The sequence below is a fragment of the Aythya ferina genome (assembly GCF_964211825.1).
Source record: "Aythya ferina genome assembly, chromosome: 16".
Taxonomy (NCBI): domain Eukaryota; kingdom Metazoa; phylum Chordata; class Aves; order Anseriformes; family Anatidae; genus Aythya; species Aythya ferina.
In genome coordinates, this window is record NC_140315.1 from 9,296,074 (window position 1) to 9,323,259 (window position 27,186).

The window sequence follows — 27,186 nt, forward strand, 5'->3', positions numbered from 1 at the left end:
AAAAGAGATGAGGCTTAAACTGTACTCCAAGATTCCTTCAATGCCCAACAGCACCCAGGTGATACCAGAAACCACCCACAGCAAAACTCCCCCAGGTGCTTTACAACACATGGCTAGCAAACCCATGACTTCTTTAGGTACAAGGATTAAGAACAAGCCCATCCGAATGGAAGATTCACTTGCTGAAATACAGACACGAGATTAATGAGTTTCTCCCAATTCTCACCATTTGCTGAAGACAGCAATTATCAGCAGCTTCCATTGGATGACCTAGCTTGTCCTGACACACATCCTGTCAATGACCTTAAACTCAGTACATGTATACATACCCCAGAGCTGTGACATTCAGGGATGTCTTCATAAAACCTTCCTGCTGCATTTCTTAAGGAATTTATTCATTTAATCATGGGGAGCTGTTCAGGCCACGCTTGTACTTAAATAAATATCACACAGCCATCTAATTCTACATTCAAATTCTGCATACAAGCAAGACCCAAGTCCTTTCAAAGGAAAACGCACATTTTAGAACTAAGTGTTTCCTCTCCTCCCACAATACAGAATAATGTTTATTAGCTGCCTGACATAAAGCCATGAAGCTTCACCATTAAAGATTTCAGCGCAGAAACTAAGAACTGACACAGGATGCTCGAGGCACAAGAGTATTAGCATTGATGATGGCAAGATCCCTGTTTTGCTTCAGAATCCGAATAACTACACAAGACTATCTGGAAGGACAAGGCTCAGAGCAAACAGGAAGACTGCTTTCCAGATAACGAAACTCCACTGGCACTCAATCATGCACAGATTACACAGTGCAGCTAAACTCATGGAAGAGAAAATTCTGCAATCTCTCTTTTCCCAGAGACAAAGACTAAATCACTGCAACCACAAGTGTGAAATACCTCTGACAATCCTTCCAGGATTCAGGATTAGTACAAGGTGTTTTTTTTTTCCACATCAATAAACGAAAATCAGAAAGAGTAGGGTGGTAGTTATATTCACATACCAGTTGAGGTTGGGACATCTGAAGATCACCTAGGTGGGCTCAGAGCAGGGTCACCTAGAGCAAGATGGGGTACTCTCCCATCCATCCAGGTATTTTTCAGCTCAGAACCTATAAAGAGTTGCACGTTTTTCCCACCTCAGACACATTTTTCTTGCTCTTCTGGAGGTGAAAGAGTTCAAGAAATCAGAGACAAGAGGCACCACGGTAAAGAGAAAAGCACAAGGCAGATGTCTACTCATTCACATGGGCCTTGATCAACTGTTCTTTATTTCCTAAAGCACATTAGAAAGACTTCTTGTAAGATGGGAGAAGGAAAACGTGCTACATGTATGTCCATGTGAATCAGCAGGGATCGCTTAAAAGACTAGACTAAATTCTGAAGTAGAAATTGACACTGCATCTCATCCTACAGAGTTTCTTGTTAAGCACTGCCATATAGCTCAGGAAGATCTCTTTAGACCCATTATATAGGTTTTCATTAAAAATTCATGCCACTTCTCAGGACTGAAAAACACACTAGAAAATGCAGTGTTCCAGAAAGGTGTGCCAGGGCAGAGGGATCTTCTTGGTCCTAAAGAGACTCTTTTCCACCAAGGTATTTCACCTCTTCCTCTGACACAGCAAGGCAGTCCTCAATCCTCCAGTCAGCAAGAAAACAAATCATAGCAGAGAGCCATTAAAGAAGAAATTCTTAACTGTGTGGCATTGAAACAAACTGAATGTTAGAGGGGTTTACAACTGTTGAAACCTGACACAACTGCAGTCCCAGACCTTTAAGAAATATGGTGTGTATATGGGCCAGGGGGAAGACACTATTACACAGCAAAGCTAGTACAGACACTTCCCAATTACAAAATATTAGTTAAAGCATTTGTAAATATAATAGATAATGCAGACAAAAAGAAATCATGTACCAAGATTTCTTTTAGCCCTCTCCCCTACGTGTAGGGATTGTGACAACTAGCCTGTGGGCTAGTTGGAAAGGAAAGGGCACGAGCCCTTTCCTCATGCCACACCTGTATTAGGTAGAACAAGCAGGTGAATGGGCACAAAACCAAGACCTGATGGGCCCCTCTTCTGTGATGGAAAGGGACCAGACTACACAGTCCTCTTGGCCCACTTTATCAGTCCAGCACAGCACCTTCTGCCTTACACAGTTCAACGAGAAGACATCACGTGGCAGCATCAGGCTTCATAGATTAGACTCCTAGAAAACAAACTCCAATTTCAACTTAGACCTGACTTCAAGGATGTTGATACTTCAAGTCAACAGAAACTGCAGGAGCCTAGACCTTTAGAAGAAGTCTTGCCACATTTTCTTGCTTAAGACAGAGGCTAAGCAGCTGACTTTCAGACCTCCAAAAGATTAAATCAGGCAATCAGACTTTGGTGCCTCTCAACAGAGTTCCAGGGAGCATCACTCTCCTTTTGATGGCCTGTCACAACATTGCTACGAACAATACTTTACATAGTGGTAACAATACTCATGGCATGTTGAAAGGGCAATGCAAATGCTCAACTGAATTCTGCCAGTCAATTTTGTCTTTCAAATTGCTAGAAAAGCAGTACAGAAGACGGATGGTTTTCTGGGTCTCCATCAGTGTAATTCTCCCAAACCTACTGCTCCTTATAAATGGCAGAATGTGTGATGTGCAAAGCCTGATCCCATTATTGATTGGTTTGAAGAGCTCAGAGAGGGAACATGTTTTTCCTTTCATTCCTTTCCCAGTAGAAAAGCACTGGGGATAAAAATTTGCTACAAATCTGCATGTACGTTTACATTTCTTGGTTTAGGAAGATAGTAAAGCCCTCTATAAGGATAGCCATACGACAATCTTCTGACTACTGTCAGAGGACTTAAAATACTGCATACGTGAAAAGGCAGTCCTGAAACTCATTGAAGGAAGTCAATTTTGATTTTGGACAACTGTGTACTTTTGTTAGAGCCACAGCACCTCTGTTTACAGCTGACACTTCGTTGCATAAGCAGTATCTCAGCTGATATCCTTGGCAGGTTAAACAGCTGATTGAAGTTGCTCAAGATATAGGTTATGTAAAAAAAATGATCAGATCAGTCTGAAAAGCAGTAAGTACAGAAATGTATTAGCCACATATGCAACTGCATACACCCTCAAATTATGCTTTATTCCTTCCGAATCTCAATTGTTTCTCCAGTAATATATCATAGGGCTTTTTCAGAGGGACCTGAACCTCCTGCCACAGAAATCCATGACTGAACACTTCCAAAAAACATGTATTGCATACTTAAAAATATCTTTAAGAGATAGCTAATCCTGAACTCATCATCTCCATGCAGAGGAAGAATGGGATTTGTGATGCAATGAACAAGGAAGTTTATCAGTCCAACCGCTGACACCAAATCCTCCCATATACAACTTGCTACAACGTACCTCTACATATTTTTCTTACTTTGGCCAGTGAGCTTCTGATGGACAGATCTCTTGGGAAAGTTTAGCAGACATGCAAAATACTACACAACAGGAAAAATGCAAGGACTGAGAAAGTTTACTCTTTTTTGAATACTTATCTCTAAAGGAAGGAGAGTGTTTGAAAGCCTCTCTGAGCAGAGCACTTATTCTTCTATCATATCTCAAAACATCTAACCTTTAGAGCTGAGCAAAGCATAGGAGACAAACCTAGCAACTGAGGAGTGAAGACAAGCAAAGCATCAAGCTGCATATGAAAACATGTAACAACCATCACTGAAAGGAAGCAACTTTACTTGCTATCTTAAGGATTATCTGTTTTCATAACATTCTCCAAAACTAATTAGTATCACTTTATGCAATATTTTGAGTGAGGTTTGACAATTTTTCAAACATTAAAGAGTCACCAAAAAAGCTGCCATTGCTCTGCAAGCTACTGTGGTAGATATCAGATTAGGAAATGGACTCTTAATACATTATTTTCTTTCACTTTATAACATTTTTCCCACTAGCATAATTGGGACCGACATGCTTGTTAGAGCAAGTGAGTGTTTAACAGTGAAAAGTGATTTATTCAATTTTAAAGCCCCCAAACACCTGCTGGGGTAATAACAGGTGTCAGTTCAGCTGGGAGGGGTTAACCACAATACAGCACTTTAGATTTTATTTTCTGATTATGCATATGTTAATCTTGCAGGTAGGAAATGTTAATAAAACAAGGAAAAAAATGTACATATACTTTTCAGTAATATTTACCAGTCATGCTGCTATCTCTGTTTATTCCATTATGAAGTTTACAGTGAACAAATGCTGCATCAAATAACCACGATCCAAAGAGGTTCAAGATGCTGTTAACCTTTGGCCTGCGAGGAGCTGGTAGTGGCCGTGGCTCAGTACTTGTCTGGTTTGGGCTGGAGAGTGGGGAAGTAGAAGAGGGTTGGTGCTGCACTTTTGAAGCATGTGCAGTAGTTACCTATTTGAACAGAAGAACAAATCAGCTCCTAGAAACAAATAAATGACTTCCTCTAACCGAGGAAGCTATCAAATGGGATAAGAACTTAAATACTGAACACGAAATCTTACAGTGCTGGTTTTCATTGTTGCTTTATTCACAGTCACTGCCCGATGCCTTCGGTTATGGGGCGGAGTTGTGTTGATAGCAGTGCTCTGGGGCATGCTCAGCCTATTTACTGGCGTGGGTGGTGCACTGTCTGACCGCGGTCGTGAAATGCCTGTAGATCAAGAAATAAAGCAAGCTTTCAGCAAGAATTCCATAAGGTCATACACAGCAGCACAGTTACTCAGCCTTTGGACCTTCTGTAAATAGACTAGTTTTTCTCCCTCTCCCCGCTCCCAAAGACAGCAATAGTAAGAAAAACACCTTTCCCCTTTTACTGTTAGCAAAAATAAATGCACAGACAAAAGAAAACCCTGCTTGTATTAGATAAGCAAATGGTTAACAGTGAGATCAATCAGCTCCCTGAGCAAATACTAAAGCCAGTGCAAGAGATGGGAAAGAAAACTGAGCAAGCTATAATCTTACAGTAGCAGGATGTTAGATCAGTCATCTCCTAAAACCTAGATTCAAGGAAGTATTTGTGGTATATAAGAGCTACTCCTCCTAGACGCAGAATCAGAAGCAACTAGCTTAGAAATTTCCTCTGCAAAATCTGCAGCAACAAACACTACTTCTTCCCATTTGAATATCACTGCCCTCTAACCCCACTTGAAGAATTAAGTGCAAAACTGCAGCATGTCTGAAGATTTGACACAGATTTGACTACATTAAGCACTTCAATGCTTAACATATACATTAAAAAACTGACTTCTCATCACTGTTGCACCCCAAGCAAATGGTCATGTATGCCCTACGAAACTATTACTTTGGTATAATTTATTTTTTAATAGATGGTGCAATATTTTGCCAAATGCATGCATTATGTAACTATGTCAGAGAGAGCAAGATAAAAACAATGTGCTTTGGCACTTGGTGTAGAAGGTAATGAGATCTCGTTAGCCTTTGTTGTTAGAGCAGCAGCGTGGACTCCTTCACGTGCCTGACAACACACTGTGTGTGTGTCTATCCACGCAGAGCTTGAATTTGATTTCTCTGAAAGCTCTGATGTGCCTGAGTGCTGGACTTTCAAGCACACCGTGCATTTCGTCTTCCTACAACAGATTTTCAGAAGCCTGAAGTCTCCAGTTCACCATCCTACCAAAAGTTCACATACAGAGAAAAGGTCCTGGTGTGCCTGCAGCACAGTCAGGGCTGGCAGGAGCCCACGGAAGTGCTCGGCAACACAGCAAACCTCAGTCCCAGATCCCCTTCCTCCCCCAGACAGGGGCTGAGCATGTGCATACCTGAGGGCTCATCGCCACTGCCCAGGTGCAAATGGAGTCTTGGACACCCAGATGCAGGCCACTAAAGCCCAACTGCAATGCCTCTGGTAAAGATCTCAGATAAGAAACCCAAACTATTCTTAAGGGCCAATAGACATTCCCTGTAGGAAACACCCAGCAAAGGTACTGTGCAAAGCTGACAGTCCCACAGCACTTCCCTCTGTTCTTCTCATAAGCCTTTCATTACAACCTGTTTTGTACACTCAAAATTAATTACCAACCCAGGTTTCACAAAAATCTCAGTTATAGTATGTTTTCTTCAATGCATGCTATAATTAAAAGCCTTTTTTAAAAAAAAAAAAAAAAAAAAAAAAGCGCTGCACAGGAAGGATTCTCTCCCTGTCAATGCACAGTTGGCCATATTTATTTCATTGTTTCAGTGGAGACAGTCAAGTCCTACCATCACAGAGAGGAAGACAGTTTGACAGAGTAATACGAGGAGATTGTTTTCTTGAGGTGAAGCCACATTTTGCCTACATATAATCTTCCTTTCAAAGATTCGGGTAGCATCTGATAGACTAATGAATATTTAAAATCTCACATCTAGTATTAGTGAAAAGCAATCACAGTGGACACAATAGGTTTCAAGATTCATGATGACTGCCTAAGTAGTAGCTTCAGAAACTTTCTAGAACAGTCAAAATTTGTGGAATTGCTCTTTATTATTCAGTAACTTTTTAAACAACGCTAGGACCCAAGGAAACTGCTTGAGGTTGCGAGATGGGCGGTTCAGGCTGGATATCAGGAAAAGGTTCTTCACCAAGAAGTGGTCGGACACCAGGACAGTGGTCACGACTTTGAGCCTGCTGGAGTCTAAGAAGTGTTTGGACAATGGTCTCAGACAAGTGGTCTGGTTTTGGGTGGTTCTTTAGGGATGGTTCTTTGGGGACTCAGGCACTGGGCTCAATAATCCTTATGCATCCCTTTGAACCTGGGACATTCTATGATTCCTACAAGTGTGAGAACTATAGTAACAAAAGCTTTTTTGCAGTGGGGAATACACTACCAATGACAGTCTAATTTCACAGCCATTTTCTTTTTTTCTGAAGTTTTTATTAATCTGTTCAAGTCTTCTGCAGTCTCCTATCAGCTCACACTTCTGGCAGATGACAGCATTTGTTTGCAGACATTTAAGCAAAAAAGCAGTAGGAGACAGGCAGCTCTTCAGAGTTTACAATACCACATTATTTCTGAAGAATTTTCAATAAGCCTGAAGAGTACTTAGAATGACGCCTTAGATTTCAAGTACTGTATAGCATTACTTAAAAATTACCAGCCAATGTTTACTTCTGCCTTGCCTTTCAGTGAAGTCTGTCTGCTGGTAACCGAGTTGTTCAAAGAAACAGATTTTTCTTCTCAGCAGTAGTAGTCACCCACTAATCCTAAATTAAGTGGAAGTAGCAGTCATAGTATAAATAACTAAAGATGCCAGTCAAAAATCAACACTTTACAAGAAAAGGGGCACTGCACACAGCTGTTGCCACGAAGTTTAAAAACAAAGTCATCAGTGTTCACAACATGCTAAAAGCATAACATTTGTAGTATTGGTTAGACAATGAGAGAAAGAAGCCCTATTTGAGAAAGATGTATGTTGAACTCAACAGTTAATTTTTCTTTGCATTTGTTTAAAATTAAGGTTACCTGCAAATTTATGCATTCAAATCTAATTACTGTGTACACAGATGGTCATTTAAAAGTGGCTGTGGGTCCCTTCCCTATCAATTCCAGGATATATTTGCTAATGATAAATTGCTACATTTGTTTTCTGAAGAATACAGATTTGAAAAGAACAAAAAAGGATTAGGTTACTATTTGTAGCTATCCACAGGTAAGTCAAACGTGTTACCTAAGAATGCATCCACTAAACAGCTGATCCCACGCATGGCACGAAAGAATATTTGAGGCAGATGTTTAAGGCAGGGGTATTGATTCAGTTCTTGAGTCATCCCACTCACATTCAGAAACTGCTCCTGAAATTTGGGGGTAGAACTAATAATGGCTGGGTTACTCAAATCCACAGGATTACTATGCAGACACAAAAGAGAGAAAAATATATTTTAGTCAGTTTAAGAACAGATATTAAGAATGCTTAACAATGCAATAGTTGAAGGCAATTAATTAACAGGAATACAAAAGCATCAGATAAAAGACTCCAAATGTCAGCATCTTGTCCCAATATTTTTCTATTGGAGATTTTTTGTAGCTTTTTATGTAGTCAATTTTTCCTTACTGAGTTGGTAGTAGTCTTTAAGCATTAAAAATATATATATTTTTAAATTATTTTAAACATGTATCTATAAAAGAAAAAATTAGAAAGCTTCAAATATTACCCAAATAGACTTTATAATTTTATTAATACTCAATGAACTGAAGCATACACTAGAGAGTAATGCCACAGTTCCATAACATTAACTGTATATGAGGTCTTTTGAACTATGTTTGTAAAAGGTTCTTACACTGTTAAAATCATTCATAAACAGTAAGCAATGAATTACATATTGCCAGCAAAAAATAACTAGGAAATGAATGGGATGTAAAAATTTGAGATTTTTCCCTGACAAACACAAATCCTGTAACAGCAAGACCAGATTTACAGTACTTGCAACATTACCTATCATAAATTAAGAAAAAGAACGGATTTTTGATTAGTTAAAAAAAGGCAAGTTTTAAACAGTCTGACATTTAGGTTTTTATGTAAAACATTATTTACTAATTAAAGTTTAATATTCTATCAATTCAGGACATTAACGTTATACCTTTCCCAAGAATCCTTTGAATAAAGCATGCCACTTGGCTCTGTTGCAAATTTAAGGAAGAGTACTATACATGTTAAAACTAACCATGTAACTTTCTTCATAAAAACAAAGAGATACATCCATTTTAAAAATAATCTTTTGTAGGTTAAATTTAACACCCTGGAAAGCAAATGGAAGCAGTACACATCTCAGAGTTATTGTTCTGCTTTTCCTGTTTGCTATCTCAGAGAAACAGAGTTCTATTGAAGTCTTGTTTTTAGCTATTTGGCATTTTGGAGGATCTTGAAAACATTTTTTATTGAACTCATTGACTCAGAATGCAAACTGGTTTGTTTGAAGTGGAACAACCCACTCATGACCTTGCACTGGACTGCTACAGGGCACTGGTACAAGTCTCTCACTTTATTCTACTTAAGTACATAAAACTTAGCAATCTCCAGAGATTTTTTTTTATTTCAAGATATTATAAAAATAATGTAAGAATGTGAACAATAGATGATTATAATTATAATACCTCAGCATATGTAAAAAGCGAAACCAGGTTTGTGCAACGCACTCATTATCCATTTCAGGAGGAATCAGACCAGCATCTTCATCAGGAATCTTAAATGGAGGAAATGAAGGTCCATATGTAAAACGCAGCAATCTAGAGAGCAAATCAGATAAATCTGTCATTTAGTTAATGTTCCTCAAAATTTAACTGTGCATTGGAGCCTCAAAGAAATCAGCAGGAGGCCATGAGCAGCAATGCAACATCTTAAATCTTCCTAGAGAAATCTAGTTTATACGATCATTTAGCCTCCTTGAAGCTTGGAAGGGTACCTGTACCTGCCTTGGAGCATGCCTGAAGGTTCAAGCAAATTAAAGCATAACACCCCACGGCAGCTCTCCCATGCATTTAGCCAGGGGAGTTGCCAACTAACATAGGCACATACGTAAGTGACAAGACGTTACATAAAAAGGACAAAAGAAATAATAATTAAGGACCTTAAGCCCTTATCCCCAAGGTTCTTTAGCTGAAGTGTCCAATGACGTCAACAAGTCACATCAGGTTATAAGTCTAAATTACAAAGCACCGATGACTCAAGATTTACACCAGCCCACTAACAACACAATGCAATCCTGCAACAAGCACAGGATGGCAATCCACAAAATAGCAACCTCTTCAAAGAGGGGAAAAAAAAAGGAAAAAGATAGGAGTTTTCTTTTGCAGAATCTGAGAATTGCAGAACAGTGGAGGGGAAACCCACAGAGGACTTAAACGTAGTGCAATATCATGAAGATAATGGCTTAGATAAGCGAACTAAAATCTTTATGGTAAGCTTCTCTGAGCCACTTCTGTCTGATTTGACTCCTGCTTTATCCCCAACTTTGCAAACTTCCAGGCTCATTTCCCTGATCAACATAATCTTAGCATTCCCTAATAGGATGGAGAGAGCTGAGTGGTGCCTTCTCAACCTCCTGATGTTCCCTGACTGGTTTTTGGTTTCCCTAAGCCAAACTCTCTTGTAGTACCATTTTTCACATCCTTATTTCTCAACTAAGAGTGCTTGTTAATGGACGCAGAATGCCCCACTCAGCACTGCCCACCTGCAGAGCTTCAGACAAGCCGTATACTTTACAAAAGTAAAAACATTATGACTAGGTGACAGGGGAGAACAGAAGTCTAACTCTTGGGTAAGCTGAGTTCCTGTTTTCTCTTTCTCAGCATTGAGAACTACAGTAACTGGCAACCAACTAATGCAAAAGACAGCCAAAGTGCACAGGGAGCCCCAGTCTATCACAGGGACTAGTCATCTAGACAAGCCAATGAGCTTTAGGACAAGTGGCCTTCTTTAAGACCAAAATAGAAATAAATGTACCTACTACCAGGCAGTAACTGCTCTCCAGTATGCCACGCTGGATGCCTCAGCACCCATTTACACTTTGTGCCCCAGAGGGATCACCCTGTAGGGTATTGCTGAGGAATTACCTCGTTCCAAACAACCTCATGAAGTCTGGTGTTAGCCTGGGCTTACGCCTTGCAAAGTTGTGCCCTGCACTTCTGAGTGCAGAAGGAAACTTTTATTCTGCTATGAAGTCATATCCATGGATACAGACTAACACTGCATGTGTGTACAGAATTCCAAATATAGCTTTCCATGTAGTTTTAAGTTGAGACTCTTACAAGTTTATTGCTGAAAGCCCAATTCAGACAACTGTTTACTAAAACAGCACTTCAACTGGTTGAAGCTGGAGTACTAAAAGCACAGCTTAAAATACAACTAAATGTAAAGTTAGCATCAGAGTTCAGTTTTCTGTGAATTAGATGTAAACCAACATTACTATGCAGCAGAACAGCAGACTACAACATTACAGAATCCCTGCAGATTATGCATCAACAGAACTAAGACTGTTAGTCAACAGTGGAAGATAAAATGTGAGCATGAGGTACATGGAACAGAACACCAACGCATGTTTGGAGACAGAGCTGTGCTTTTGAGATCAGTGAATCATAAAATATTTTCTGTTATGCAATGCTACATCTAATGAACTAAAAATAGCTGAAGAAAAAACGTGGGAAATACACAGAACTTGTATTGCAGCTTTATTTCCCACAGGTTTAGCAAGTAGCTGCATAACCTGGAAAAATCCATCCACACTTGCTTTTTTAAAAAAGCAATTAAAGAGCAAGTTTTCACCAAGCTAAATAAACCCTTGCAGAAAGGCATACCACTGAATGTTTCACAATGCAGCAGTTTTAATACATTTTCAAACCTTCATACAAATGATTATTGAAGTCTAAGGAGAGCTGAGAAAAGGTGACCAATGCCCCTGCTCCTCAATCAATCAAGTTTTCTCCTCCAAGAGGATGAGATTTGTCCCACCAAGCCTTCACACCACAAAGACCCCATGATTAAGGGTTCTGAGGCTCTCCTCACTATTTAGGGCCTCCTGCCACAGCCTATCCTCTCCTACAGCCCCCCAGTCCTCCTGTTCCAATGCCCAGCGTGGCCTGGTACTGCTCTCCTTGAGACCCACTATGGGGGAAGGAGGCTGCAGCCTGCCCCGGCTCATCACGTCACCATGGCCAGAGGAGCATCACCTCAGCTCTGGAGAGCAGGAGATGCAGAGCTCAAGGAGCCACCTCAAACACAGCAACACGCAGACACTGCTCAGCAGTAACAAGCACCTAGTAAGCTTGGTGATGGCTGTCACTACACATACAGATTATAATACTACACAATTGTAATATTAATGACTCATTCCTCACAAGACACGATGAAGAAGTCAGTGATGAAGACTGATATACATAGACAAAGAAAAGTGTTGAGTATCAGAGAAATGCTCAGATCATATAGTAATGAAACAATTGAGATCTTCACTTGCAGAATGAAGACATACGTGCTTGAACATGTGTGTACAGCTGTGTGTATACACATATTTACAACAGAGGCTTTCAAACTTAGGATCTTATCCCACTTTGCAAGTCTTAGTCTACTGTGTCAAGAATAGATCATAGATTATCTATGACACCAGCTGTTTACTGATGGAAATTGAAGTGGGAAAACGTACTATATATAGGTATATAAAATCTCATGGGGAATTAGCAAGCAGTAATTTAAGACTATTTGAGAGGTAACATTTTACGGTATACATGTGGTAAATGAACTGGGAGAGAGAGCAGAGGGATTGGAGTGAGATGATCTTTAAGGTCCCTTCCAACCCAAATGCTTCTATGAACAGTAAGAGTCAAGAGTACTCTTATTACGCACTTTGGTTTGCTCGTTCATTCTGGAATCACTGTGCATTTCACAAATAAGCAACTCCAGAGAAAAATCAAGCTGCAATTATCCCAGCAGGTGTGTATTTCTGTGGGATTTCTCCTACCTGGAAGTAAGGGCACAGATGACCTTGCTCCACTGCTCAACTACTGCAGGGTGATGTCGCCAGTTGGCCACCATCTCTTTGGCAGTTTTCCAGTAAGGTGGTGTTGGGAAGCATCGTGTACAAGCCAGTAACCACACCTCGAACAGCACGCCAATTAATTTTTCAGCCAGACTTTCAGCAATGCCACCTTACAGCAGAAACAAAGCATACCTTTAGTGAGCACTCAATCTGAATAACTTCAGACTCCAAAGAATATTTCAACCTTAAAGCACTCTCACAAATGTCATGATTACATCTCACAAATTTAGATTTCAGTTTAAGCAATAACTGCATAAAGATTAAGTTTCATATCATTTTTCATTTGAGTGATTTCTGATGACTTCCTGCAGTCAATTAACTTTCTTCTTTTTTTTTTTTTTTTCTTTTTTGAAAGACCAAAAATAACGCACAGAACCCAGCCGTGTATGTGTCACTAAGATATACTGGGAATTCAGCTACCGATCTTAGGCTGTCTTCCATCACAAAGAATATTTGATATAATTTATTTATTTTAAAATGGGTATAAACTGATAATGATTTTTCCAGTAGGCAGGCCAAACTGGAAGGCACATACAGGTTTCAGTGACACAAACAGGGAACGATGCTATCTGCATCTCTTCACTCTGCGTGTGTACAGAGTCTGCTGTTCTGCAACAATACATTTCAGAGAACTGACTGAGAAAGCATTCAATCTTTTCTGACAAGGCTTTCTTTCAGGATAGTGTAGCAGAATTATGAGAGCTATTGCACTCTAAGAGCTTTTAACAGGTCTCCCCCCATTCCCCTGGCAGGTCATCATCCAGCAGAGCCAAAGCTTTGTTCAGTAATTGAACCAAATGAAAATTTAACACAAACCTTGCACAGTTGGAGCTGCTAGAAGAGTGTCATTAATCTGAAGAAGAAATAACAACAAAACCTCCCAGGTTTCTCTTGCCATAATTGTTGATTCACGAGCCAGTTTCTGGACAGCTTTCAAAACCTGCAAGCACAATCTAATCTGACTAGATCCTGGGTCTGGCCTGCAAAAGAAGAAAGTGCTATTTGAGTTCCTACGCAGGAAGTGAAGGCACTGCACAGCAATGTGTACAACAACCTGAACTTTGAGGAATTACAAGCAGAAACATCAACATTATTGAACTTGAGCCAAGAACATGTAACTCTGCATCGCAACTGTCTCTGAGCATCCTAATGCTGCCTTAATGAGAACAAGATGTACCATAACACTTTCCTCTACATGGCATGGAATTCACCAACACAAAACAAACATTTTAACCAGACAAAGTATAACCCATTATGCCAGTTGAATCTATCTTAGAACAAACAACATCAATGTTGTTGGGATATCACTAACTGTTCCATATGCAAGTCAGACAAGTGTGTTGGAATTAGAAGAAAACATTAACAAACTGAGTTAACTTCTTCCTAGTATACCTCTTGCTTGAAAACTTAGAACCAACTCTTGCCTCCAATTCCTTATATTTAAGAAAAAATGATAAAGAGAGTTATTAAATAGGCAAAATAGACCAAAGGAAGAAGGGATAAGGATAGAAGCTGTCAGTGACATTTTTCCCTACTCTAACAGCCAGTTACACCTTGTTACTGCTGAGTGACGTGAAGCATTGCACAAGTAGCAGACTCTTCCAACCAGTTAGTTTATACAAGGCAGAATGGGTAAAGAATAGCAACATGAAGTGCTCCTGAAAATGTCTCAGGACACCAGTAAACAAAGCTGAGCAAGCCTAAATGTTTAAGGAGTGAAAGAGATCACAGATTATAGATTAAAGTGTGCAATATTTGCAAGCCATTTTTCAAGTTGTATACTTGAAATGTCAAGCTGTAAACTTAAGCCCTCCTACCACTCACTGAAAAAAAAAATCATAAAGATATTACCATCCAGACTATTAAGTAGCATTACTGGAGTCCAGCCAAACACTTTGAATGTGGTATAAGCCACAAGTCACGTTACGTGGTAAGGCTTTCATGAACACTAGATAAAAATCTGATTCTTAGAAATTAGTAGCTCACATTGAGATCATTCACAGACAGATGCTTTTTAAAAATACATTCCACTCTTATCTTTATAGACTAATGTATTACAGTACTGGAAACAAGATTACAAAGAAACAAGATATCTAAAGCAAAATTTCAGACTACTAGTCGCAGTTCAGGGCTTCAGAGGAGTGTTCTACCAAAATGCTTATCCTACCAGATCATTTCACAAAGCTTGGGACAAGCAAGTCCTGCCTTGGTTATAGCACTACTTTTCTACCAAGCAACAACAGAGCTCAAAGAATATCCTTATTTCGCTGCTCTTGAAGTTTCAAAATCTGTCTCAAGGCTTGATTCCCTAAGAATCAAGCAAGTTTGTGTAAAGGGACTGACATATAGGAACTCCATGTGACTAATGGGATACTTCTGAGCTAATCTGAGAGGCAACTCTAAGTCCCCATCCATCTATCAGTTCCTCTTTTCCACAAAATCAATTGAATGGCAAGCTGGTTGGCAGCATTTTGCAGGCTCACATCTGAAGATTTCCACAGGAGCTGTCCTATTGGTTCCCACACTCATACCCAACAAGAATTGCTCCCATGATTTCATGTGTAAGTTAGCAGTTACCAGGAAGTCACATGCCCCATGGCCTCTCAAGACTTTCCAGATATCTTAGCTGGACAGAAAACACCAGTGCCATGTCTACGTTCCAGGGTGAGGGAAAACAGTTTTCCTATTTTCTTTCCATTCTTCAAACAAAAGTTGGCAGTATCAGAACTTTATCTGACAGTAATAACCACCACTGCTGCTTAAGCAAGGCTTCCTGAATATCATAGTGTTCGTCAGACATCGGCAGCCTTGGGGTTGCTTGGGGAATACTCAACTACATCATGAAAAGAAGCCCTCGTTTCTGTAGGTATGGACAGAAGATCAGCGTTGGAGGGGAGGGAAGGATGCAACCACCCTTTCTCTACTCAGTCTGGCAGATAGACAAAAAGGAAACAACTTGCTCACCTTTCATCATTCATAATTTTTTAGCATCATGCTATTTCAAGGACTGTGCACAGGAACAGTTGATTTACTCGAGCTTTCAAACTAGAATTGCTTACACATATCTGTTCTGTATTTGCTGGATATATATTCCCGAAATGGTATTTGAGTTCACCCACCTTAAGGGTCACTTACTACACCTGAACTGTGCTTCTGCAGAGTCTCAACCCCCTACCACAACTCTGCTTGCACCACTTTTAAGGCAGCTAAGCATCCTCATTGGTTCCAGGATACCAGGTTAAGGAAGGAAGGAAGCTATTTTAATCACAAACCTCTATAGGAAATAGGCTTTTAATTAAGGCTTGGTATTTCCCCATAAGATCAGGCTACTTCCAGGAGACAGTTCAATGCAGGTTGCTACAAGAGCTCCTGAGTAAGCATTCTGCAGGCACCCATCAGTACCAGCCCCCTGAATTAATTAGGTAAATCCAGGAAGCATTCTCCCATTTCCCTGTACTCACAAAGGACAGCAGGCTTATCTTTTCTCTCAAGCAAGGTGCACACAACTCAGTGCTGTATTTAATCTTCATTGTAACATGCTTGCCTGTTGCTGGAATTAATTCTGACTATAGCTCCTTGGAAGAGAAACCTGAAGAGTTTTTTCTTAAAATGGAGTAGGAACTTGAACATGAAGTGTTGCCAACATCAGTCACCAAAAAAAAAAAAAAAGTGTTTCAGTTACACATTGGGGTTCTTAGAAGAACAGGAGAGCGGTTATACTTTGTGATGTGGATGTAAGCACACAGGTTTACAGTCACCCTGCATCTGTAGGGTAACTCTTTCATTCAACAGCCAGCATGTGCAGCCTGCTTCAGCCTCCACCAGTGAGGTTGGAGCAGAAGGGTGGAATGGCAGTAGTGCCAACAGCACACAGGAGACAAAACTGCCTGGTAACAAGGCCTCTGGTGCAAAGCAGGGCAAGGGAGCACAGCAAGAGCTACTTAATGGACACAGGAAAAGTGCATTCTCCACTGTGCTGAGGGAATAAGGATTCCCAGAGAGCATACTTCATTCTCTATCTGTTAGAGAGCTGTATAAGAGCTAGCAGGACAGACATTCTTTAACAATATATCAGTGGCCAGTGTTTTTGACATTCTAGACACATAGATGCAACTTTTGAAAGAGTTCTGCTTTCACTGGAGACTATCTGGAACTTCTACCTCCATGTTTAGACTTCATTGTACTGCGGCTTTATACTGGTAAGTAGCCAAGTGACCTCTTGATACCACTACTGTATTGTATTCATTATTTTTCATTATGATGACCTAGTGCTTAAAATGAAAGCATACTTCGTGCCTGCATCAAATGACTTCTTAAGAAACAAATATTTTCAGCCTCATCATGCATCAGTACCTCATTGGTACATTATCAGGCACATAAGGAATTTCATGAGACTGAGTCCAGAGAACTGACACACACCAGAAAAGGGCTTTTAAAATTATTCACATCCAGCAGAGATTAAGAGTTCTTTTCCATTTTCCTTGCAGCTCAAAAAAAAAAAAGTAAATTTAATCTGTATACCACTTTTGAGTCTTCACACTCATTTACTGAAAAACAGTGACTTGACACTTGTACCATACAGAAAAGTTGAGACCTCAGACAAAGGAATCAGCAGTGTAACAAAAAGATGGGATTATCTTCAATAATTAGGTCCATAAAGATACTTAGACATCTGAAACTAACATTAGCTGTAAAATATGAGACTCAGGCAGAAATACATTCAGTGCTGAGGCTTGAAACTGAAGGTGGAAAGACAGCAGCAAGGAGGTATCACTATTTCTGTTCTTCTTGGTCACACGTTCTTGTTTTCTTCTCAGGGAAGGCTTCTGTATACTGAATTCTGACTTTATTCTCATGATTGAAGTCCCATGAGAAAACCCATAACCCATCTGAGCCTAGTCAAGGCATCAGCCAGGCCTAGGCTAATGGCCAACAGACAAGGAAGGGAGTGACTGGGTTCATCTGCATTTCATTGGCATCTCCAACACAATGACCAAGAAACTGTCAATAGCCAGAGACAGCTTTCTGCTGAAATCTAATCTGAAGCATTATTTCTTCAGATTTATTCCCTCTGTGGGTTCCCTGATCATCCATTAACAGGAATTAAAATATTTTCCACAAGTTAAAAGCAATGAAAACTTTGGTTAGGTTGTAGAATTCAAAACAATCAACAAGTAGCAGTGACCTTCTCATCTTAAGTTGCATGAATTACTATTCAAAGCCCTTTATTAACACAACCTTCAGATAAAGTAATACAAGCACAGAAGAACATTTTGAAGTCCACTTGCAGTGATATGGCATTAATATTTCTGTAAAGTACATGCTTTGGTACTTACAAACCAGTACTAAACTAGAAGTAACTTCTGACAGCAAGCATTTAAATACCGTTTCACAGGGCATTATTAAAACATCTCCTTTATCCAACATGTTCAACATCACCAGGTACATTTGAAATAAACTATACACCAAATATGATGTTGAGGGCACCAAAGGCAGTATAACTTTTTGTCTAAGAGCTAGAAGCAAGTATATCAACATTATCATCTAAGCATGTTTAGTGTAACATCAGGTTGTCAGGCAGCAAGCACTCTTCTGCCGGGTTCTTTGAAAATTACCCGTGAAAGATGGTCAACATAGTTTTTGCTCATTCAACAGGCAGCAAGTTGTAGGCATTGAGAAGTTACTAACTACAAGGTGACCACACTTCTGATGGCATGGGACTACCATGATGTGCTCTTCGTTATCAGTTTTGCATGATACTAACACATGGTCACACAGTGATGCCATTTAATCTTTTTCCCCCCTCCATTCACATAAAAGAGATTGTTCATGAAGTTCTTAGAACAGCAAACATTTGTGTCTATGAACAATCCGTAACTACCTAAACAATAGCAATCTTACATTAACCAGGAGTCTCCACAGCTCATCAGGCTTTTCTAACAGAGGTTACCTGCTTACTATGGGTCCAAGTTCCTGTGCCTTTCTCCCACCCCAAACACTACCAGCCTGACACTCACCTCGGTACAAAGAGATTTTGGAGATGTTTGAGAATGCTTTGAACATAAAGGTTTGGTTCCTTAATAACTGGTAAAGGAATGGAGTCCTTAGGTAATACAAGAGCCATGATCCAATCTGTATATACGTCGACACAGTATTTCACAGTATCGCCATCCAGAGGGAGGGTCAGTCCATAACAAACTACCTCCATAGTCCATTTTACCTACGCAAACACAAAAGAAAGTTGTTAAAAGTAAGTTTGGGCAAGTAAACAACGATCAGTGCACACTGTTCTAATGCAACAACGTAACTGTAGTTATGCAGTACAGGCATTTCTATCTGATGTAGACATTAATTAATGACTTATGGTTTTCATATGGTATCATGACTTTACAAAGAAAGTCTTCAGTCTAAACTGTATAGAGAACTCTTCAGAACATACAACGAGCTGGACAACTACCAGGTGATGTAACAGAAGACTTTCAAATTCTAGTAAATAAATACACATGCTTCAAAAAAAGTCACACAGTTGCTTCAGCAATAACAAAGGTAACTCCACAAAGGCTTTAATGTGTTAAGCACTAAATTCAAATCCAACACCCTGCTTCTTTAGCCTGAACTTCCTGGTATAGCAGCTCAGATAAACACCAACACCACACATCGCTCACTACTAGGTCACAAAGTACACTGTTGCTATGAACTGGCTGCTAACACAAATATTATGTAGATAACTAACCTAAAAATACAGTACATTTCAAAAAAAAAACTTGGACTACTAAAGAAAATTACTTTCTATAGCCTCTTTTATTTAAATGACCACTCTAGCATGAGAAAAATTATGATATTCAAGGAAATGCACTTACTTCTTTGTCTGTTTTTAGTAAACTTTCACTTCCAACTGATGATGTAATTAAAGCTTGCCCAAGAGGACGCACCACTGCATTTGCCACTTCTCTCCCCACATTTTCAGGATAGCTGTGAAGTACACTGGTATTACCCTGATCATTTTGAATGACAAGATGCAGAGATCTCCACTCCGAGTACATAGTGCCTCTATGCTACAAACCAAATAATACCTGGGGGGGAGGAGGCAAGAAAGACAATTAGTAGATATAGCTATGAAAACAGTTACCAAAACCTAAGTTGTTTGCTATTGTAAATTCGAGGTTAATGAATTTGAAGACCCATAAGAGATTATAACAGCTGTTATATAACCTTAATGTTTTTAAGGTACCTGAGATATTTTTTTTAAACCATTTCCCCACCCCCTAAAGCTTCAGTTAGGAACTAGTTGCCCATTCAAGACACTAATAACTTGAAAAGCAGCAGCTTCACCTTACATCTTCAGCTAGTGGCAACCCTGCAGAAGAGGTATTCTTGCTTACAGGACTTCCTTGGCTAAACAGAGAATCATTCTATATGCATGTATTTAATTCATATAAGTAATGGTTCCCATTCATACCTTATGCCCTTCTTCAGTTGGGCAGTAGTTAGAAATACCAGGAGACTGACAAGAAAATCTTACCCATCTCAGAAGACAGAATTCAGCTTTTTTTTTTTTTTTTTAAACATTCAATCCTAGAGCATACGATAATCAAAGTTTTCAGCCATCAGTTTTGAGTAACTGATAATGCAATGTGCATTTACCCTGAAGCGATGTAAGGCCTGACTGCGCCTTCGTGGATCACTAATTTAAATCCAGCCTCACTTTATAGTTTCACTTTAACTTCACACATTGCTACCAAATCTGTCCTACTTGCAATATAGACTACTATTGCATTTCTAACCCCTGTAAAGTCAATGCACTTCCAGTTCTTCAGCATAAAAAGAAAAAAAAAAGTCTTTCTGCCTTAAGAGCAGTGGGCCATGCTGCAGCACCAGCACACACACCCCACCAATTTGTTTTTCGGCAAGCAGCTCCGGGCAGCACAGCGAGTGACGAGCCCAGCAGCTAGCCACAGGCTGCAGTGCAGCCTCAGCAGGCAGCTCTGAGATCGGCTCCTCAGCGCAGTAGGAAAGCTAAGCCAGCACAAGTTTCCTGTCTGCTGGGACAGTTTTTAAGCTAGATCAAGATCTGATCTCACTGCAGTTAGACAAAGATCTGTACCACACAGAGGAGCCAGGAGAACACACAGCCAGGAGAGGTGGCAAGAGCAGGTTTTCATACCTACTCCAAGTAACTTAGAGGTGCTGTTCCAGCAGGTGGTACCACAGCCATCAGAACTGGGACAGCACCATCTCCCTCCTCCCCCCCCTTGCACACCAGCGCTGGCATCAGTTACTTGAGGCTGCTGACCACCTGAACGATAGAAAACAAGGCAAGCAGGGCTGGCACAGGAGGAAAGGCAAAAGCATGGCACAGCTCAGATCAGCTCAAGCTGTCACAAGCAGCGCTCCGAGGACTGCTTGCCAGCTCTCTTTAGCTGGCGCGCTTCAGCAACTAGTTAGTTACACAGGGAATGTTTTGAATGCCTCCATTACACATTTCTTGGCCCAAAACCAAACAAGAAGGCAGGCCTGGAAATGCACCTTCCTAGAAACAAGCCACCCTTTAAACACGTCCGCCAACTGAACTCACTCCCCAAATCCTGACTTACACCTAAAAACCTGCACAAAAAGCCTGATAACTCCCTTCTGGGGAAGAGGCAAGGCAAGGCAACAAGGTCTTGGGTTTCCAAACTGTGTCCTTCCTGCTTTGAGGCAGCAATCACACATGCTCATCTGACAGCAGCTTACTCAGAGCAGGTGCAGCCTGCAGGAAGCACATCCTCAGCATCCTTTGGGCATTTTTTCCTCCTCTGTGAGCAGTGGCAGGGGAATGCCCGTCCCACCACCATCATGACGCTTTGGCTTAGATGAAAACACCTCCAAGACACTGGCTTTTGGGACACTGAGAAGTCAAAACAACAAAACCACCAAAGAGGGAACGGGATCCACAGTCCCAGTTACAATCATCATCCTTTGTAATGGCTTCACTCACTGGTTAACTTCTTCAGGTAGATTTCCCTGATGCTGTTTTTTCCCCTTTCTTCAGATCCTATACCCAATGGGCTTCATCTTCCCTCCAGTCCTACCTGGACACTGCCTTAGCCTCCAGCTTGAGCTGGGAGGGGAAGAACGAGGGGTAGAAGTGGAACTGCACCCACCCCATACACTCTCCCCTTCCCCCCCAGTCTGCAGTGGGTCTCCACCAGCGCCACGGGCCCCCCTTCCCCTCCATGCTCCCAGCTTTGCTGCTCCAAAGGCAAGTGTGAATGCACTCCCCATGTGAAACAGGAGTCCATTATAGAAACAGGTAATGCCATTTGAGATCCAGAGTGTTGATTTAAACCGATTTCAGCTGCTAGCAGCACATGGTTTCCACCAGCATGTGTCAGCTGAAGGAGCTAGCAGCTCCCGCCTGGCAGGAACTTATCAGCCTGCAGATAAGTGCCAGCACGCCCGCCCTGCCTGCCCTTAAACTAGCACAGGGCTCCCAGAAGCATGGAAGTGTTGCACAGCACAAGGGAATTGTAGGCAGCCCCTATACAGGAGACGAAAGTAAATCATAGGACAGGGAGTCACAAATTCTGAAGCATTTTGCATAATCCTCATTGTACTGACACAAGGTAAGGTGACCACATCCCTCTGTATGCAGCTCCCAGCCATGCCAAAGCAAGAGATGTACAGCTGTTTTGGCTAACCTCCCCAAATTCTGAGAGATGGAGCATCTGTAACAGATTTGGGATATGCCACGTCACGTGTAAGATGTTTGACAGCAGCACAGGGGTAACCAAAACCTCTGGTGCCACATAAACCCAGCCTCCTGCTGGACTGCCAACACAAATTTAATACTCAGGAGCGAGTTCTCTCAATATTCATGACTTCCTTTGGTCTTGCCATAAAATAATTTTCTGCTATACTTATCAATATACAAGGAATAATGAACCAAGGAACTATCTCAGATGTAAAATCCTTTTGAGGCAGGATTCCCTAATGTTATTGACTTGCCTCCTACATTTATCTGCAAGGACTAAAAGTTGCTTTTACATTTTAGATCCTACTGACTGCCACTGGAATTGGAAACTGTCATCATCTGTTAGGACCGTGGTACAGCTAAAGCCATCTGCAGTTCAGCTTCTTGAAACTGGACAGAAGTTGAAAAATGCCAGCAAGTCACTTCACCATTACATCTGTTTTGATGTTGAACCTGTGAGAACAGAACACTCTGGCAGCCCTGTAACTTGCTGAAAAAGCTCAATACAGAAGGTACCTAATGCTTCATAGGAAGAGGACCACTCCCTCCAAAGAGGATGTATTTATCAGATTACTTAAACATCTATACAACTTTGGAAAAAAAATACAGTTTTCACAGAGTACCTTGATTTTAATTCCTGTTTCTGCAATGTATTGCATTTCAGTTTTAAAAACAGTACTCTGAGTGGCTCATTTAACATCAGCCACATGGAATCTAGGAGAATTCAAATTCCATACCAACAGAGGTATAAAATCACTAAAGACTTTCAGGGTTACAGACTACCTAATTAAGGAGAGGAAGAAAAATAAATACAACTAGGAAATTCACCAAGCATCTTTACACCCAAGTTTGGAAACAGAACTCATCTATGTTCCTGGAGGCTGCAGTAAATAAAATAACCTCAGATCTTTACAGACAAACAAATTTGAAAAGAAATTTCTAGCATCAACAGTAGTGGAACAACTACAGAGTTAAAATATGTACCATCTACTATGAAACTAAACACAACTTCCAATATTCCTTAGAATGGTAAATAATTTGAATATATTACCTCCAGAGCCATTTCAACTTAGGAATTTTCATAGCTATCATCATATAAACCACCAAAATAGGATGTTTCCGCATTTAAGACCAAAGATCAACTCATAAAAACTCTAGAAGTAGGAGAGTTTTATGAGCTCATTTTTTTCAGTTTTATGAGCTCATTAGTAACATGAAAGAGTTACTAATGAGCTCATAAAACTGAAAATTAAAAAAAAAGATATTTCAGTTTTATTTCTAGTCCCTAAAGCCTTCAGATGAATAGCTGCAGCCAAAATGTTTAAACTCCTGGATCAGTAACACTGGTGAAGATTACCCATCTAAATAACAGCCCCCCATTCTGCAATTACTTCGAAGGAACACACTAGAGCTCTGAGCAGCAGTGGACTTTTCGGAGTGTGTGCAGGGCAAGGGTAAAGAACCAACATTTGTTTAGGAAGCAGCTCCTTGGAGTGCGTGCAGGGAGGGTTGGGGGCAAGCTTGAACATTTAGCCCTGCAGGCTCAGCAGCTTCAGGTGTAAAAGATGTTTGCCTACAACAAACACAAAAGGGCTTGGAGCATAAGGACAAACTATCCCCCCAAAATGGAAGCTTCCTGGTTTCATCAGAACCAAAAAGGAAGAGCCTGAGCTGAAAATTCAATGGAAGGAATACTGTTAATGGAGTAGAAGCAAAGACCATCAGCAGAGGTACCCAAGCAAGACCTCACTGAAGAGTGCAGAGCCTAACACAAACAAACAGCAATACAAAGGGACTACTCCATAAAGTTCTAGGATATTAAATACACTTCACAAGTATTTCATGCAAAAACAGGGTCCCCCCCTCACCCCACCTTGACACTGATGCCCCTCTGTACTCTGATTTTCTGCTGGAGGGTACAGAGAGCAATCCAGGTCTTGGCAAGATGAGAACTCAGCACCACTCTCACAGCAAGTCCCCCAGGAGTGCAGAAGTGCATGCTCCTCTGGGTAGCTCGCCTTTGGAGCCCACCCAGTAGGTATGCTGCATGCCCAGCACACGCTGCACTCACAGACGCCGCACAGAGCGGCCAGCAGGCAAAACCAACAGAAGGCCCACCTGAGAAACTCACATCCCACAGGCCCTCCTCTGCTGAAAGCCTTTCTGTGTGTGTGTGAAGTTGGCACTTTGTTAAAGAATAAACTGAGATATGTGTCAGGATTACTGTTAAACAAAAAATCTACATTCAAAGCATGAAGTGATCAAGCAGAGGAAGAACAGGAACTCGTGTCCTCCACCCCCAGGCCAGGTGAGCCATCATAGTGCTGCTGAGCATTAGAGTGGAGCTGTGATGCTCCCCAGCCCAGGTAAGATGAATTTGCCTATCTTTCTCACCTAGCTACAGAAGTCAGTACACAAAGCTAAGCTGGGAAAGATAGGGTTTCAGACATAAGGCACTGTTTAAACCCCAGAGCTAGAGACTCCTCTCCCCCTGCACTCCCTGCTCATTAGGGTCTGAGCCCTCTTCAACACTGCGGGTCCTGAGAACACCACTGGACACAGCCCTGCCAAAGCAGGAAGCCCAGGCACCTGCTGTGCAGAAGGTTACTACCCAGGAAGTACCTGGGTACTGCCACAGCTGCAGGTTAACAAAGCCCTAAGAAAGCAAAATCATCAGTCAGTTGGGTGAGTTTTGGCTACTTTAATCTGCTGTCAAGGTTCATTACTCAAACGTTGCTACTGATCTGCTTTGTGCTACCACTCCGTCTGTAAGAGCTGCAGTGAGAAAGCAATCTTTCAGGTAGGCTACCTGAGAATTTAAGGAGTTCTCGCAGCCCTCACTGGTGCCAAAAGCTGCTTAGGGAACTCTTCCATAGAGCAGCGCATTTCCTTGGCCCAGCCCCAGAGCAGTTCCCATTCAGCGCTTTATTTTACATTTGGGCTTCTTCCCCGGTGCAGCTCCTTGTGCAACTCCACCGACCGCCAAGGCACAGTGAGGAAGGGGCTTCCCAAAGCCGATGCTCCCCTCAGCCTGGGCTGCGAGCCTGCTGCTGGGCCTCAGCTACTGCTCACCTCCTGAGCGGCAACCTGACCTGCTGCCCGCGGCCCCGAGCACCGGAGGAGACGGGAGACAACGGAGGGGCCCCGCAGCGCTTGCGGGAGGTGCGGGCAAACCCCGGGACACGAAACTTCTCCCCCCTCCACCCCCCCCCGGCCCGGTGGGGCCGTTCCCGGGGCCTCAACACCGCCCTGGGCCGGCCGCCGGGGCAAGGGCCGGGACCGGGCCCAGGCCCAGACCCTTCGGGAGCCCCGCGGCCCCCGGGAGCTCGGCGCTGCCCTCGGGGCCGCCGCCACCACCACAAACACCACAGGCCCCAGAGCAGGGCCGGGGAAGGGGGGGAAGGAGGAGGAGAGCGGCCGGGCGCGGGCAGCGCCGCCGCGGGAGGGTCCGGAGCCGCCTCACCTGCGCCGAGGGGCCCGGCGGGCATGTCGGGCCTGCGCGGGGACGGCCGCTGCGCCCTCAGGCCCAGGGCTCCATGGTGCCCGCGGCGGCCGAGGCGACCCAGGGCGGGCGGGCGGACACCGCTGCGCTGCGCTCCGCTCCCCGCGGCCGCTTCCGGCAGCGCCACAAAGCGCACGGCGGGCAGCCCGGACCCAACGCGCGCCGCGCATGCGCGCAACCCCGCGGCTCCACGGCACCCCGCCCGAGCGCGCGGGCAGCGCCAAATAAGTCGCGGGGCAGAGCCGCGCGCCTGCGCAGTCCGGCGCGGCGGCGCCTCCGCCGCCCTCTCCTTCTTAAAGGGGCAGCGGCGGCGGCCGCCAGCTCTGTGCTGGGGGCTCCCGGGCACAGGGGCTGGCAGCAAGCGAGGGCGCTCGCAGCGAAGGTTTGCTCGGTGCTTTCGCTGTAAGGCTCCGTATCACCCGTGTGCTCCACCCCCAGGGGTGCAGTCCTGCTCAGCAGCGTGGTTTTCTGGTGTTCGGGGCAAAAAGCAGTGCTCTGGAGAGCTGCAGCAGCAGCACACGCAGCAGGGGCTGGAGGTGAGGCAGCAGCAGGGCAGGGAACCTCCAAGCAGGGCAGGGAGCCCGTCCTGCTTGCCGAGCCCTTCTTTCTCTTGCCCCCGCTGCCTGCCCTCCCAGCTGTGCAGGCGCTCCTGCCATTCCCCTGCACTGAGCTTGATAGCAGCAGAGATAGGAGAGCTCAGAATTTATCCACCGCAGCCCCTGGCAAGCTGCCTTTCTGCTCTCCTGCACTCAACACGTTTCCCAAAGGACTGATCATGTCTTTGGGCTGTGTGCCTCTGCTTTAGCTCTCCAGGTCAGTGCAGTTTGCCATGTTTGGATTTTCTGCCTCTTACTACAGGATTCATGCACTTCACTGTTTTCACGTTATCCCTATTAGTGTGAAAAAAAAAAAAAAAAAAGTTACCATTGCTTTCTTTTCTTTCCCTGCTAGCAAGTCTCCATCTGCACAGATGCAGGATTCAGATTCACTCTCCAAGGAAAAGCATGAGTTAACCTTGCTGTGTGTTAACCCTGGTGGGCAGGTGAGTCCCACACAGCCACTCACCCACTTCCCCCTCCATGGGAAGGGGGAAGAGAATTAGAAAGGCGAAAGTTAGAAAACTCGTGGGTTGAGATATAGACAGTACAATAAGTAAAAAGAGGAAATAAAGCAAAACAAACAAAAAGAAATAAAGAAAAAAAAAAAACACATGATGCAAAATGCAATTGCCCAGCCAGTCTCCAAGCACTGGCAGCCCTGCAAAACTTCCCCACTGGTTTTCTTGCTGAACACAACATCGCATGACCTGGAATATGGGTCAGCTGGAGCCAGCTGTCCTGGCTGTGTCCCCTCCCAGCAAGAAGAACACCGTGCACCCCCAGCATGCTCGCTGG

The 27,186-nt window shown here is 42.6% G+C and overlaps 1 protein-coding gene across 5 annotated transcripts in view; it reads right to left on the minus strand.

Annotated features, from left to right (window-relative positions):
- RALGAPB (Ral GTPase activating protein non-catalytic subunit beta) overlaps nucleotides 1–25,914 on the minus strand; it is a 65,056-nt gene extending 39,142 nt beyond the window's left edge. For 4 of the 5 annotated variants that reach the window (XM_084538453.1, XM_084538452.1, XM_084538451.1 and 1 more), the window contains exons 1-9: nucleotides 25,754–25,914; nucleotides 19,418–19,630; nucleotides 18,575–18,777; nucleotides 13,374–13,537; nucleotides 12,480–12,666; nucleotides 9,124–9,255; nucleotides 7,700–7,878; nucleotides 4,537–4,685; nucleotides 4,210–4,426 (exon numbers count right to left, since the gene is read on the minus strand). In XM_084538453.1, coding sequence (XP_084394579.1) covers nucleotides 4,210–4,426; nucleotides 4,537–4,685; nucleotides 7,700–7,878; nucleotides 9,124–9,255; nucleotides 12,480–12,666; nucleotides 13,374–13,537; nucleotides 18,575–18,777; nucleotides 19,418–19,600 — 1,414 coding nt within the window. In that variant the 5' untranslated portion in view covers nucleotides 19,601–19,630; nucleotides 25,754–25,914. Of the gene's footprint in view, nucleotides 1–4,209; nucleotides 4,427–4,536; nucleotides 4,686–7,699; nucleotides 7,879–9,123; nucleotides 9,256–12,479; nucleotides 12,667–13,373; nucleotides 13,538–18,574; nucleotides 18,778–19,417; nucleotides 19,631–25,099; nucleotides 25,435–25,753 lie in introns of those variants that run through there. The other variant, XM_084538450.1, reaches the window with a different exon arrangement.
- Between the last annotated feature and the right edge of the window lie 1,272 nt (nucleotides 25,915–27,186).